This window comes from Choloepus didactylus, chromosome 19 (assembly GCF_015220235.1).
Source record: "Choloepus didactylus isolate mChoDid1 chromosome 19, mChoDid1.pri, whole genome shotgun sequence".
Taxonomy (NCBI): Eukaryota; Metazoa; Chordata; class Mammalia; order Pilosa; family Megalonychidae; genus Choloepus; species Choloepus didactylus.
In genome coordinates, this window is record NC_051325.1 from 38,727,652 (window position 1) to 38,743,063 (window position 15,412).

The 15,412-nt window shown below is 46.1% G+C and overlaps 2 protein-coding genes across 5 annotated transcripts in view; one reads left to right on the plus strand and one right to left on the minus strand.

Moving 5' to 3' along the window:
* Positions 1-5,478, plus strand: part of ACSS2 (acyl-CoA synthetase short chain family member 2) — a 44,216-nt gene extending 38,738 nt beyond the window's left edge. For both annotated transcript variants that reach the window (XM_037811113.1, XM_037811114.1), the window contains 8 exons: positions 142-274; positions 356-412; positions 607-687; positions 1,765-1,873; positions 3,227-3,295; positions 3,640-3,816; positions 4,411-4,485; positions 4,619-5,478. In XM_037811113.1, coding sequence (XP_037667041.1) covers positions 142-274; positions 356-412; positions 607-687; positions 1,765-1,873; positions 3,227-3,295; positions 3,640-3,816; positions 4,411-4,485; positions 4,619-4,746 — 829 coding nt within the window. In that variant the 3' untranslated portion in view covers positions 4,747-5,478. The remainder of the gene's footprint in view (positions 1-141; positions 275-355; positions 413-606; positions 688-1,764; positions 1,874-3,226; positions 3,296-3,639; positions 3,817-4,410; positions 4,486-4,618) is intronic.
* Positions 5,479-5,910: 432 nt separating this feature from the next.
* GSS (glutathione synthetase) overlaps positions 5,911-15,412 on the minus strand; it is a 44,853-nt gene continuing 35,351 nt past the window's right edge. For 2 of the 3 annotated variants that reach the window (XM_037811115.1, XM_037811117.1), the window contains 7 exons: positions 13,188-13,268; positions 13,014-13,091; positions 11,777-11,843; positions 9,119-9,313; positions 8,548-8,629; positions 7,448-7,637; positions 5,911-6,476 (listed from right to left, as the gene is read on the minus strand). In XM_037811115.1, the coding sequence (XP_037667043.1) occupies positions 6,353-6,476; positions 7,448-7,637; positions 8,548-8,629; positions 9,119-9,313; positions 11,777-11,843; positions 13,014-13,091; positions 13,188-13,268 (817 nt within the window). In that variant the 3' untranslated portion in view covers positions 5,911-6,352. Of the gene's footprint in view, positions 6,477-7,431; positions 7,638-8,547; positions 8,630-9,118; positions 9,314-11,776; positions 11,844-13,013; positions 13,092-13,187; positions 13,269-15,412 lie in introns of all 3 variants that reach the window. The other variant, XM_037811116.1, reaches the window with a different exon arrangement.

Here is a 15,412-nt window from a genome sequence, read left to right on the forward strand (position 1 = left end):
GCCTTTGTGCAGTCTCTTCCATCCCATTGTCCCAACTCCCTGGCCTGGACTAGGGGAGGGGGCAGGAAAAGAGTCCAGGCATATCTTCCTCGCTCCCTGTGATACTCAGAACCTTCCTCTCTCCCCACTCTCCTGCCCAAGGCACAGCCGGGCATCCTTGCAGGTGCTAGGCACAGTGGGTGAACCCATCAACCCTGAGGCCTGGCTGTGGTACCACCGGGTGGTAGGTGCCCAGCGCTGCCCCATTGTTGACACCTTCTGGCAGACAGAGACAGTAAGTGAGGGGTTCAGAGGGATTGGGTTTAGGGACCATATGGAAGGACTGACTCAAACCCATAATCTCTGCCTTCCACAGGGTGGCCACATGCTGACCCCCCTCCCTGGTGCCACACCCCTGAAGCCTGGTTCTGCTGTGAGTGAGGCAATTCTGTCTGGTCCTGGGCTAGGCAGGGGTAGGGTCTTCGGGCCTTTGGCATAGTTAGAGGGTATGGGACTGGACTGATATGTCTGTGAGGAAGTTGGGATTCCGGGGCTCCTTGGAAGAGGTAGGGAATTGAGTTAGAGTTGCCTCATAACTCTCCTTGGGTCTGTCTTGTTTGCTTCTAGACCTTCCCATTCTTTGGTGTAGCTCCTGCAATCCTGAATGAGTCTGGGGAAGAGCTGGAGGGTGAAGCTGAAGGTTATCTGGTGAGGCTCTGGCCCTTGGGGATTTTTGAGGAAGGGGTGGGTGGTCGGTGGTCCACAAAGGGGTACTGTACTTTGCTTCATTTTACAATTTAGTCTCTCTTGGTAGCAGCTTGGTGCTGAAGCTCCATGGCTGGGGGTTTGTCTTCTGCTGAGAAATCCTGTGGGAATCCTTCTGGATACTTTGCCTGCATCTCTGCCTTTTGGCCATGAAGCTCTTAAGGGCCCTTTTAGAGTCTGCTCAGACTCCTGAGGCAATTTTTTAACAAAGATTCTAGAGTGAAAGACTTCATGACATAGTGGAAAATCATGTAGGCTCTGGAGTCAGCCTTTCTAGGTTCAAATCCTGCTACCTCCTCTTCTGTGATCTTAGATGAGTTATGTAACCCTCCTGAACCTGAATTTGTAAAATAGTACCTTTCTCTCTACAGTTGCTGGATTGATTAAATAAGATGATCTGTTTGAAGGGTTTAGCATAGAACCTAATAGTGCTGGATTAAATGTCAACTGTTGTTGTGATTGTTGTTTTAGAACTTGTAGGGACCTCAGAAGTCACCAGTCCCCACCCTCCACCACCATTTCACTTTCCCAAGAGCAAGTTAGTAACAGGCAGTACTTGAATCCAGGCCATCTGACTCTTAGCTTAGAGTTCTGTGTATCCCATCAATCTGCTGCCATAGATCACTATTGATTGAGCAATAACTATTTGCTCATATGTAGGTCCCACTTTTTAATATGACTGTTATAATTTGCATCAAATCAGACCTACTTTCCTGAGGGATTACCCAAAAGGAGACTCAAATTTACTAAATGCATATCATTAGCAGAACACTTTGCTAGGTAATTTCCACAAACTATTTAATATAATCCTCACAGTAATTTTGGAAGGTAGAGATTATTTTCTATGATTTACAGATTAGAATCTTGAGAGTTTGGAATTGTCTATCTACAAAGCCTATACTTTTTCAACTTCTCAGGAAAGGCATTCAGAACATTTCCCCTCAGATTTGGCACGGCTATGATTGTCTTCCAGCGAGACAGTGTAGCAGATGTGACTGCTGTGCCTTCCTCCCTGCCCAGGTGTTCAAGCAGCCCTGGCCAGGGATCATGCGCACAGTCTATGGGAACCATGAACGCTTTGAGACCACCTACTTTAAGAAGTTCCCTGGGTACTTCGTGACAGGAGATGGTGAGCCTTGGCAACCCCACCCCTCCTCACCCCCACGATGCCAAGACATTTCTCTTACCTTTCTATTTTCAGAAAGAGTTGGTTAGGGGTAAAGAATAAGAGAGAGGAACATGCCATATGTGTCTGTATCTGTTGTCTAGTCTAGGCAGAGCTACAGAGAAATCTGTAAGAACAGGGATAAATATTTCAGGAAGGGACTCAGGATGGTGTCATCTGAGATTTGACATATGAGGAGAGATTCTTCTTTCCATTGCTTCCATTTTGAAAGTGATGGAACATGTGGCAGTGTGTATTACTATGTGATATGTGCCCCCATGTTGGAGCCTGAGTTTGTCCATCTGTCCCATCTACCAAGCCATCCATAATTTTTAATTAAGCACCTACTATGTCCAGGCACTATTCTAAGCACAGGGAATATTGCCATGAATAAAAGAGGCACAGACTATGCTCTTATGAAGCTTACATTCTAGTAAGTGGAGACAGACAATAAAGCCAGCAAACAAAGTGAGCTAATCTTAGGTAGTATAAGTGCTAGGAATTAAAAAGGGTACTGTAATAAAGATTGTCTGCAGTGATGGCCACTGCACAGGGGGTAGTCAGAAAAGGCTTCTCTGGAGTGACATTTGGACAGAGACCTGTGGGTGAGAAAGAACCAGGCATGGGAAAATCTTGAGTAAGAATGTTCTGGGCAGAGGGACACAACTTTGCCTGATTTATGGAGAATAGATTTTAGTTGGGTGTATTAGTTATCTATTGCCATGTAAATTACCCCCAAACTTGGCAGCTCAAAACAGCAAAGTTTGTATTATCTCATATAGTTTCTGAGGGTCAGGAATCTGTGAGTGGCTTGCTGGGTGATTCTGGCTCAGGGTTGCAGTTAACCTGTTGGTCGGGGCTGTAACCATCTGAAGGTTTGAGGCTGGAAGACCCACCTCCAAACTCACTAATAGGGCTGTTGGCAGGGGCCCTCAATTCCTCACCACATGGGCCTCTCCATAGGGCTGCTCACAACATGGCAGCTGGTTTCCCCCAGTGCAAATGATCTGAGAGAGTGCACAGTCAAGACAGAAGCTGCAGTATCTTTTATAACCTAATCTCAGAAATGACATCACATCACCTCTGCCATATTTTGCTGGCCATACAGACCAAGCCTAGTACAATGAGAAAGGGGACTACACAGGGATATGAATACCAGAAGGCAGAGATCATAGGGGCCCCCCTGACGTGGAAGCAGAAAGACTTGTTAGGAGGCTATTGCAATGGGTATGGCAGTTTGTGGACTGTGTATTCCTACTGTGGGGTATTTATTATGCTGTATGTTTCTTGATGTGCGATCTTACCTCTGTTTCCCAGGCTGCCGGCGGGACCAGGATGGCTATTACTGGATCACTGGCAGGATTGATGACATGCTCAATGTGTCTGGTGAGGGCCAGAAACCTTTCCCATCTCAATAGCTATGCTTCCCTGGCAACTCCCAGCCAGAGCCTTCCAAGACAGTCCTGTCTTTGGACAGACCATGCCTGGAGTGTGGCATTCAGTTCTGTGCTCTGGGTTTGGAGGAAGAGTGACATACACTGGAATGTGCTTAGAGGAGGGGAGCTGGGATGATCAAGTAACTGGAAACATGTCCTGGGAGGAATGGGTGAAGGTCCTTCCCCATTTGACCAGACTTGTCTGCCCTAGCAGACAGGCAGGGTGGGGTGGGGTGGGGGGATGGGAGGCAAGGGCTGGGATCACTTTCATGGTACTTCCTTTCCCTTGACAAGGACACCTGCTAAGCACAGCTGAGGTGGAGTCAGCACTTGTGGAACACGAAGCTGTGGCAGAAGCAGCTGTGGTCGGCCACCCTCATCCTGTGAAGGGTGAATGCCTGTACTGCTTTGTCACCCTATGTGATGGCTACACCTTCAGCCCTATCCTCACTGAGGAGCTCAAGAAGCAGGGTAAGGAGCTTCCTGGGTAGGCGCTGTAGGGTCTGTCGTGGTAGTCCAGTTTCCACAGCAAATGTTGGGGAGAGGCTGGAACGAGCTGCTCCCCAATCCGTGTACAGATCCAGGGGGCCCCAGGAGCTAATTACTTTCTTTCTACTTAGCCTCCCACTAGTATCTCTATTAGGATAGTAATAATAGCTAACATTTATAGAATATTTTCTCCATGCCACCACTGGGCTAAGTGCTTAAATGCATTATCCTATTTAATCCCTACAACCCCCATAAAATATAAAACAGATGTTACCTTTCTTCTAAAGATGAAGAAACTGAGGCTCTGAGATGTTAAATCACTTGCCCAAGGCCACACTGCTAGTAATGCAGGATTTAACCCTTAGCAGGCTGATTCCAACCATAAGGCTAGATTAAGATAAAATAAGAGTAAAGAGATAATATGTTAAAAAGTGAGATAGGCAGGCAGTGAACCTGAGAATGACTCTGTGGGCAGGGCCTTGAAGAGGAAAATAGGTGGGGAACAAAGCCATCTCTATCTTGGTTTCTGGGAGCTTGGTCAAGGTGCTGAAGAAATGCTTGATTTGTTTGTTACAGTTAGAGAAAAGATTGGCCCCATTGCCACACCGGATTACATCCAGAATGCACCCAATTTGCCTAAAACCCGCTCAGGTATGTTCAGAAGCACCATCCCCACCCCTACCCCCATCCTCTGATGTTGGTGGGGTATGTGGATGGAAGCCTTTGGCAGGGCTGGGGTAGGTCAGCACAGACACCAGGTAACCAGAAGCCTGCGTTCCCACAGGGAAAATCATGAGGCGGGTGCTTCGGAAGATTGCTCAGAATGACCACGACCTGGGGGATGTATCTACTGTGGCTGACCCATCCATCATCAACAACCTCTTCAGCCACCGCTGCCTGACCATCCAGTGAACAAGACCTTACCCATTACCCAGGATTCCCCCTGCTTGACTCTCCAAAGTTTTGCCCATTCTCCCTGCTCCTCATCCAGGAGTGCTGAAGACCAGTGTTGACCTACATCACCACCCTCAACCAGCTGTCTGGGTCCAAGGACCAGCTTTAGCCTTGGGTGGAGACAATGTCCAATGACTGCCAGGCAGATGGGACAGGGCCCAGGTCAGCCTCAGATTGCTGTATTCCCAACTGCAAAGAGCTCTTGGAGCTCAGAACAAGACCCTGGAAGTCATATCCCCAACCTAAGTTACAAGTGCAGAGGGCAATTGAGGGCCTAGACTGAAGCAGGGAAGCAGCTCTGTAATCCTATGTCACCTCTCTCAGGAAGCACCAAGACTTACCTTGGGCATGCACTTGTCCTTACAAATGCCTATTTTTGAGTCCTGGAGCAATTGATTGTTATTTAAACACTTTGCTGCTTCTGTACTGGGTCTGAAATCCCTTCTGTGCCAGATGGCTATGCTGTTGTCTGCTTGCTCCAGGGGCTGACAGCAGGCTCACTCTCCAGAGAGTTTTCAGAGGATCTGCTTCTTTGAAGGAATAAGTGTGTTATGTTCCTAGTCTTCCCTTGTCTTCTGTTCCCATCCTCCCCTTAACAGAACCCTGCTCACAGACACTCTCAAATGAAACTTTTCATGCCTCAGTCGTGCTCAAACCCTGTGGTTGTAGGAATAAAGTCTGTGACCTTAAGGAGGTGGTGACTTGTTTTCTTGCGTCTCTTACAGGCTGTATACACAGCTGCTCTAGTTTATATGGGAGATGGGAAAGGGAGTGTTTTTCCCAGGCCTACCCTGATAATCCTCCTTCTAGAACTTGTGGTTTGGGCAGAGCTAGGCAGAGCTTCACTCACAAGTCCTTAGTTAAGTCCCCAAGTTGAGCAGGAGGTGCAAAGCAATTGCTGTACCATCACAGTTGCCCTCCCGCCTGGGCTTCTACCAGGGATCCTCTTTCCTCCCTCTGATTCTGTGGGAACATTAGCACTGGAACATCAGGGTTCATCGTGTCTAGGTCTAGGGAGATTCTCATTACAGCGCAGTCACCTCCCCTACTCCAACCCACCTTAAGTGGGTTGACCCAGATTAGAGCTCCTCCCTCCCTATATACAAAAATCAAAAAATCACAGAACCAGCAATGTGCTTTTATTTAAGGCAGAGTTGAGGAAAGACTATATCCCTTAACACACCTTCCTCCTACCCCTCAGCCCTATCCCAGTCAGGCACGGGGACTTGCCTAAAAGGCTGACAGAGGACTGACAGGAGGGTGGCAGGATTTATGGATCCTTACATCAGAGTAGCTTCCCTTCAGCTGTACCCACACCTCAGGGATTTGGGGACTTCTAGAGCTCATCTAAGGGAAACATAGCTTTTCTGGGCCTCAGATGGATAGCTGGGGGAAGGTACTCAGCGTTCACCCTTCTGCAAAGATTCTGGAGGTCTCTGGAAGAGACCAGCCTTCTCACAGTGCAGAGAAGGCAGCCTCTCAAGAGGGCTAAGAGAGGAGTGATGAGAACAGGAGACAGATGGAAGGTCTCTTGAGAGAAGTCTGGGCTGGTCTGGCTGTGCCCTCATGCAGGGTATGGGTTGTCTAGGACTGCCACTCCTGCTGCCACACCACCATCTGCATGCTCAATGGCTTTGGTTCGAAGCAGATGTCCCACGTGCTTGTTCATCACCAGTGTCTTTCCCTGCCTACAGAGATGGGGACGGGAGACACACAGATCCATCATCTGGATTCAGCTTCCAAATCTAAGACCCTTCCCTTGTCCCAACTGAGAAGTTCATGGGTGATTGACTGACTACCTCTAAGAAAATGCTAGGATTTTGGAGTCAGATTTGGATGTGAATCTTACTTGGAAATTAATAGGTCTGTGTCTTTGATTTCCTCAATTTAAAATAGGGATAATACCCCTTACTTAGCCAAGATGGTCATGTGGTTTAAATAAAGCAGGAAAATCACTTAGAATGATGCCAGGCTCATGTTTCATGCTCAGTTGCTATGAATTTTCTTCTCTACCTCTCTCTTAAGATGGCTATGGTGGGGTGGGTACTGGGGCAAACGGCAGGTGGAGATGATTCAAGAGGTTTAGAAGGGAAGGGTACAGAGAGGGCAGCTCTGGTGGGAAGCAAGGACGGATCTTGCCCTGATCTTGGAATAGTTTTCAGGAAGCAATATGAGGCAGCAGAAGCTGCTCCTTACAAATTCCCAAGTCCTCCTCTCCTGATTCTTTAATGCTCAAATCCAAACCCAGGGGTCATTTAGCTTTTCAAAGCCACTGAGTATCTTCTAGCTGGCCCATCCCACCCTTCTGCAGAATCCCCAGAGGTCTGGGAACTGAACCCAAACCCTCTTCTTCCCTGGGGTCCTCTTCTAGTCCATGGTTGGCAGACTATATTTTATCATCCCTTTTGATTCTACTTGGAATTTCCTTTATAGTTGCAAAGCACAACTCACCTGGGCTTCATTTAATTGCCCTGTGAGGTGGGCTGGTCTTGGGTCCTTGACCTCATTTTACACATAAGGAATCAGGTAACATAGCTAAGGGCTGGCGGAGCTGAGACCGAAGCCCAGGATTCCTGACTTTCTGTCCAGTACTCCCTCCAGGCTCACTTGGCTGGCTGGCAGGGAGGCAGTAGGAAGACCCACCTCCTGACTTGCTCACCTAACGTAGACCCCAAAGATGCCCAGTTCTGAGATGCACTGGACCACTTGGGCAGGGCTGCCAGGCCTTAGCAAGCAATTCCCAAAAGGCTCAGGTTCAATCTTCTCCATGAGGATGTAGGAGGCTCTCTCCTCACTGTCCTTCAGCCTCTCCAAGGCCTGTACCATCTCCTCCCCATACAGGTTGTTACCTGAAATTCCAATAACCAGTTACCCTGTGCCCTCTGCCCACCTCTTCCACCCTGTGCCCTCACTTCTGGGGCCATGTGGGCAAGTCTGAGTGGGCTACTTGTTGGAAGCCTCAGCTCCTAATACCAGCTCAGTGAAGCCAGGGCAGGGCTGGCTCCCAAGAAGGGAATGTGAACCTTGACAGAAGAGCCTTTATTCACACACATGAGCAAAACCTTCCACCAGACTGCCTGCCCTGGTTCTCCTCTACTCGTCTATGGCTGCTGTTTCTCAGCCTCCATTACTGACCCCTTCTCTTAAATGTTGGATTTCTCCAGGAATCTATCTTCCACTCTTGTTCTCTCCTCCATGTGCACACTGTTTTCAGGGAGACATCTTCCACTCCCAAGACCACATCTTACACCCTATAAGCTGTTAACTCTAAATTTTTAACTTAAGATCCCTGCTTTAGACATTACTTGGATGTAATGTCTAACAAACAAACTCAACATGTTCAAACAGAGCTCATTACTTCTGCCTAAATCTGTCTCTCTTGGACCTTCCTATTTCTAACCAGGCAAAAGGCATCCCTCAGTCATGTTTAACTCTTTCCTTTACATTACCTCTGTCACTCACTTTGACGTCTCTCCAGTCTGTACACCACACTGCCATGGCCTAGCTCAGGCTTCTTCATCACAGGCACTTCAGACTAAACTTGTCCAAACCCTCCAGTGCTGGTTAATCAGATCCCCTGTGCCCCACAGCACTTGGTCATGTGGTCTCACAGGACACTGTCCAAGGTGAGGACCTGTGTCAATTCCTCACATATCCCCCAGAGCCTGGGACCGTGCCCATAGCAAGTGCTCATCAGCCCTGGGGTTGGTCTGCCAGGCCCCTTTCACTGCACTGCCCTGCAAAGTGGGAACCACCTACCTCCACCCTCTCTCTGGGGCTTTAGCACAAACCGGCTAGGGGCAGCAAGGGCCTCAGTGATGGCCTGGTCCCCTTCTTCACCCTGGCAGGAGGCAAGAAAGCAGTCAGCGGCACTCTTAAGACCAAAGAGGCCAGAGCTAATGTCCTGCCAGTTAAGTTGCATCAGATAAAAAGCAGGAGGTGGAAGAGCCATAAGCCCCTTCAGGTTGGATACTACTATCTGGACGGGACCCCAAAAATCCCCAGAAGCAACAAGTGCAATGAGAATAAGCCTTTCTCTGGCAACAACTCAGGGATCTGGAGTAGTAGGCCTAGAAAGTAGGTACAGAAATCCCCCAATTCTTGCTGTATACCTCAGTCCCTTCCCATCTCTACATTTGCTCAGGGAGCTTACAGTGGATTCCAGCCCCCATCCTCCATGAGGCTGCCTCCTCCAGGCCCATAGGGTTCTCACAGAGTGTCACTGACCGAAGTCCAACCCCAATGCCAGCTCCAGCTTCCCCAGTACTTTGGGTTCCAGGTCCCTGCCACCTTGGCAGTTTGTGGTAGGAGAAACAGGACTGCTACGCACCATGTCCAGTGAGTAGAGTCCAGCAAAAGTGGCACGGAGGCGGGCTACAGCCTTGGGCTGGCCTGGTAGCAAAACCTCGAGCATGCCCACCCTGCTCAGCTCCTGCTGCACCTTCTTGGTCCCAGCCAGCTGGGTGGCAATGTCCGGGCACTTGACAGCACAGGACCTCTCCAGCAGCAAGCGTGCTTCCCAGTTCTGCAGATGGAAGAAGATAAGGAATTCTACTTTGTTGCACTTCATCTGTTACTGAGCAGCCATCAAGGGCCAGGTATGATGCTTTATAATTTCACGTTCATTATCTCCCAGGATCATTATAACAGCCTCATGAGGCAGGTGGGATATTTCCAATCTACATGATTCTTGTCCTCAGAGAGCTCACAGTCTAGTACAACGACATGACTACAATTAAAAGCCAAAAATGATAAAGGGTTTAAGGGTATAGGCAAATGGGTGAAGGAGTTTCAAGGGAATGGGCCACCTGTTTATGAGCTCAGCTTTCCCCTGCACTCCAAATAAAATCCAAGTTTATTACCATGGCCTACAAGTCCCTGAGAATCTAGCTCCTCCTTACTTTTTCAACCTCATTTCATGCCACCCCCTTGCCCTGACTCCCATGTGCCAGCAACAAGGGCCTGTTGTCATTCCTCAAACACATGAACCTCATTCCTTCCTTAGGGCCTGTGAATTTGCTCTGGGATTCTCTTCCTTCTCGCTTTTCCCATGGACGGTTGGATCCTTCTCATCCTTAACTCTTCGCTCAAAGTCACTGTCTCAAAGAAGCCTTCTTTGACTACTCTTTTTCATGTAGGTTTCTTCATATTTCTCTATCATTTTACCCTACTGTTTCATTCAAAGCAGTTTATCTCCAACTAGAATAAAACCTTTTCCATTTTTACTTTCTGATGTCCATCTCCTTGACCAGATAGTTCCATAAGTTCTGGACCCTTGTGGTCTGTCTTGTTTCCTATTGCATCCCCAGTGTCTAAGACAGTATCTGGCACTCTCTAGATGCTCAAGAAACATTTGTTACTGATGTTGAATGAGGTGAAATTTGACAGGTGGGGCCCAATGGGGAAGGGATACTCAGCCTAAAAGAATAATAAGCGCAAAGGCCTGCAGGTGGGTAATCACAGGGTAAGCGGTCTGGTGTGCCAGGAGTTTAGGTTTGAGCAGCCAGGAAACAGCGGAGGATCACGCATCCCAATTCTGTCCATTCTCAGGCACTCAGGGAGAGTCTGTCCTTGGCTCCAGACCAAGCAAATTGCCCACAGCATGATCAAGGCTGTGCCTATGGAGCAACTGCCCTCCTCCATGCTGACCTTCCTTTTATGCAATGGTCCGCCTGCAGCACTTGTGCCTGGTCTTCTCCAATGACCCCAGTCACCTAACTACTGGGCTGGCATTCCAAGGAGAGTCACAGGTGATGAGAAAGAACAGCGGAGAACGACCCTATTATTTTAGAAGCAGGGAGAGAAAACTCCAGAAATGAGCAGTGACTTGCCAAAGATCTCCTAGCAAGTCAGTAAGGCCTGCAGATTTAATCTCCTTGTTCTAAATGTGATCTGAGTTTCTCAGTTCCCTAAAAATGGCTACCTTCTTATGTACTTCCTTCCTTGTTACTTCAACATCTTCTCTCGTTTTAAGCTTTCTTTGGTCTTTCCTCCCAATCTCTGTCCTGGAACCTGGATCCATTTTCGCAATGGATGGTTTCTGTCTTCTCTACTCAGCAAGTTCCTACCACTGTTAAGAACTTCCCTAGACAAAAAGGACCTTCTATAGAGCTGTCAGGAACCTGCAGGAACAGATGCAGACTCCAAGGCTTATGGCTCCCATAAGCCCACTGCTCATGCTATTTCCTAAAGTATTTCTTCCTTTGCCTTCTCCCACCTGAAAGCTGGGCTTCTTGGCTTCTCCACACTGGGGGCATTAGGGGCAGGAGGAGAAGAATTATATGCTGAAAGTGCCATCAGACTGAGAATCAGAAAGCCTGGGAACTCCCTGTGGAACCTTAGACAAGCCCTGGTATTTCTCCAAACCTTCTTTTTCTATCTTTATAATGGGGATAATTATGTCTCACAGGATGGCTGAAAAGATTAAATGAAATAATGGCCATGGCAATTTATTTTGAAACTTCATATTAGGATAGCAAGATAGAGTGATATCATCACTTCTATCATTAACATAAATTGGGCAGATGATAAAAATTTTCTGACTCAAAGGAGAGACAAGAGTTGGCAGGAGCTGGCTTTCATTAGCTAGTGAGAGCTGACTGTACATATATCTCTTCCCAGCTCTATGTTTAGAGATGTTTAATTAGGTAGCTTGGCCTTGGCCATGGTGGGAGTATTTATACCATGAAAACCAGCAAACACTACAAACTGGGGCTTTTTATGCCCCCAGAGAGAGGGTTGCTAAAAATTTACCAGCATACCACTGGAAGCAGTGTGAGCATCTAAAGCACCATGAATTCCTGAAGGTTCAGATTCTGGAAGACAGTGTGCTTGTGGAGAGAGAGAGGTTCCAGCAGCAACAAGTTCCTGGAAGAACTGAAGCTAGTGCCCAGGGGGAAAAGCCAGGTTGTTATGACATCTGAGTTGAGTCTCTGTGGAGCTCTTGTGGGTACCAGGAGGAAAGAATGGTCTAACAGAAAATACCAACCTTTTGACTGTATTGGCTTGGCATGTAGCCATCGCGGAAATAAACCACAGCGACTTCCTGACCATCCCTAGAACACAGGATGAAGAAAGATGCTGTGTTAAATTTTAAATGATGGGTATGTTGCTTTATTCTATTTTAGGATGGATCAAAATGAGTTTGGTTTCTTTGAAAGTCAATCCATAGGGGGATCCTAGGCAGGGATACATTGGAACCCGTGAAAGTAAATAACCACACCACCGATGCCTACATTAAAAAATGTGGAGTGTGCAGAAAGGAAGGTCTAGGCTGTTGAAGGAATAAGGGGCTGCTTTGGAATTTTCCACATCTAGAGTCATTCTAGGAAGGCCAGAAGGGAAATAAGAAGGTAACCAGAACTAAATTAGATAAATTGCAAAAAAAAAAAGTTGGCTCGAAATTACTGAGCAGCAGGAAAATATTTTCATGTGTAGCAAAAATCACTTGTATTTTTACTGCTTAAAGTAGCTGAAACCAGGCTGAGATTTTTAAAATGGTAGGGGTGGGGGTGCGGGAGATGCACAATTTTGAGTCTAGTTAAGACAGACTGCCTTTTTGAACTTCCCTTTTTTCTTTAACCTATTTGATATTATCTGGTTTACCTGTTTACATTGGAAAATAAATTAACTACTTTGCTTTGTTATGATAAAAGAACATTTTGAAAATATTAAGTGGTTTGTGAAATTACATTGGAGGTTCTTAATTTTAACAATCATAATGTTTCAGATCTAAATATTTATGCTGCAATACTACCCAAATATGGGGCACCAAAGCTACCTGGTGGTGGCCCCTGGAGGGAAGGGTAGGGCCTTGCCTGGAACACAGATCAAGGCTCTTTGAGTTCTTGTCTAAGTTCAGAGAGTGAAATCCAGATCAATCACAGAATGAGCTGACTGCTCCTCTTCCTCCTTGATTGCCCACCCCAACTGCCCAGGCCTGGCTTGACCAGCCATGAAAAGGGGCAAGAAAACTTTTGGGAGCCCAGGGGCATATGAAAACCAAAGTTATCTTTAAGAAGACCCTTATCCACAATATCAACAACTGTGATACAACTCTTTGGAAGCTGAGCGTGACTGGCATTCTCTAAAATTCCAGAGTTAACACCTAAAATTCAGAGAGAAGAAAGCAAGCCACCACATCTCTTTTGGGAAAAAGAAAGGCAGGATGAGTTTCATAAATCAGCCCTTACTGGGTTCTTGGAGAATGCTCCCTGAACACTTACATAAACAGCCTTTGGTCTGGGTCCAAAGACCCCTTTTCAGAGACATCTTCAAAACTTCGCCGGATGACATGGATGTTCCTGGGAAAGATGGGCAAGAGTCAGTGGGAGTTCTGTTGTGAATGGCCCTCCCCAGCTCTGGGGCCACATCCAAGGTGCACTCCATTCCTAACCTACCTGTCCAGGAGCTCATTCTCTATGGCACGCTGGTCAAACACATTCCTTTCCTTTTCTTGAGCAATCAGTAGCACCAAAGCACTGGAGAAAGAGGACAGACAAGGACAAACTGCTACAGACCTTGTCCTCCTTCAATTCCCTCCCTTTAAGAATGAGAAAAGAACACAGCTTCCCAGAAAGAGCAGATGTTCCCTCGCCTAAGGACTGCCTTGAGTATAGACACCTGAGGCTACAACACATTATTTCCTGAAAATAGAAAACTTAAAAAAAATGGAGACATCCCTGCCTCTTCTCCAGTGGGCAGACCTAGTAAAGTTATGGTGTCAATTTTCAGTGCAAATTAAAATTTAGATTTAAAACCATCACAAAAGCATAAGAGGACTTTTTCTTGAACTTAACATAATGATTCTAACATCTGTCTGGGAGAATAAAGAAGAGGGTGGGAGTATGGAAGAAATTTTGTAACATAAACAATGCTGGGGTCAGGGGCTAGATTATAAAGCATATAATAAAGTGGTGTGGTTCCTGCACAGAACATTAGAATAGCTCAATGGAACCCAACGAAAGCCTATAGAGACAACCATAAATAAGGCACTATCTCCTGGGGCCACCCGACATTTCTGTGACATACATGGGGGCACATTCGGCCCCACAGTATGGATGGGATCACTGAGGCTTACCCGGCCTTTTCTCTTCTGCTTATCCATATGTTTCTTTCCCTTTTTTTTTTTTTAAATGATTGTATGATCTTGTTTATATGAAATACCTATAAGACAAACTTCATAGACACAGAGAGTAGATTACAGGTTACCAGCAGCCATGGTAGCAGAAAGGTGGGGGGGGGCGGGGCGGAGAAAGTATGGAGAAGGGGAAGTTATTGCTTTATGGGTACAGAGTTTCTGCTTGAGGTGATGAAAAAGTTGAGGTTACAGATGTTAGTGATGGTAGTACAATATTGTGAATGAAATTAATGCCAATTAATTATATACTTGAAAGTGGTTAAAATGAGAAATTTAGAGTTGACTATTTGGTACTACAGGTAAAAAATATATATATTAAATTGAAAAAACAGTTCTATTTCCCACCTCAATTTTCCACCTCTATTCCCAGGAAATAACTAATGTGATCTGTTTCTTGAGTATCTTTGGACAGAAATTTTAGACATCAACAGGTCTCTGAATTTGTGTCCTTTCCCCACATAAATGGTAGCACATGCTACATACAGAAGATAACTCTTTGGGAGACTTCTTGAGTTGGCAATACTTTCTCTCCATCCTTATTGCAATTATTCAATCCACTGTTGAAGAATATAGGTCTGTTACTTTGTAGGATGTCACTCAGTTTTGCTTGTCTGGTGTTTCCTTATGATTAAATTAAGCATGAGCACTTTTGACAATAATACCACAGAAGGGATACTGCGACTTTCTTAGATGCCTCATTTCAGGAGGCACCTCAGGTCAGTCTGTATTATTGTTGGCAAAGTGAATTTTGAACACTCAGTTAAGGTAGAATCTGTCAGGTTTCTTCTTTGCAAATTTACCAGTTTTTACTTGTAATTAATAAGTAATCCAGGGGTAGAGATTCTTTGAGACAATATATATCTTGTTCTGCATAAAACATTCACTTTGAGATTTTTACATACACTGATTTTTGACTGAATCAATTATTACTGTGATGATTATGAAATGATATATATTCATTTTATTTTCACTGTCCTCAAGCTCTGCTGACTTCTAGATCCAGGCTGTGTCAGTAGTGCTCTGGAGTGCATCTTGGATCTGTCACTGCCTCCTGAAGTCTTGCTTATCATTTCCAGAAGGCTCAACTTGCAGTCTCAGAGGAAGGGTGTATTCCCAGGAAGAGTGAGAAATACTTGGGGCTCAGAATGATGAGATCAGACACACTGAATAACTTCTGTACCCCCTCATCCTAGAGAAATAAAACAGTTGCTAGTGAGGTTGGTGATATTTTGTGTCACTTCCATGCCTTGAACTCTCTCATCTCACAGATTTTGTCCCTTGTCTTGTATTTGTTCTAAGATCTCATCAGGTTCTCTTTTTCTCTGGACAAGGAGTCTATATCTTTGGTTTTTAAACCAAATTTGGACTCAACTCTGGAACTTCAATTTCTTTAGCAAGTCATTCTCTGGAATCAATCCCAGGGCAAGGGTTGTTCTTGAACGACTTGATGAGGGTGCATAATTGGGAAGAGGTATAGGATGTACA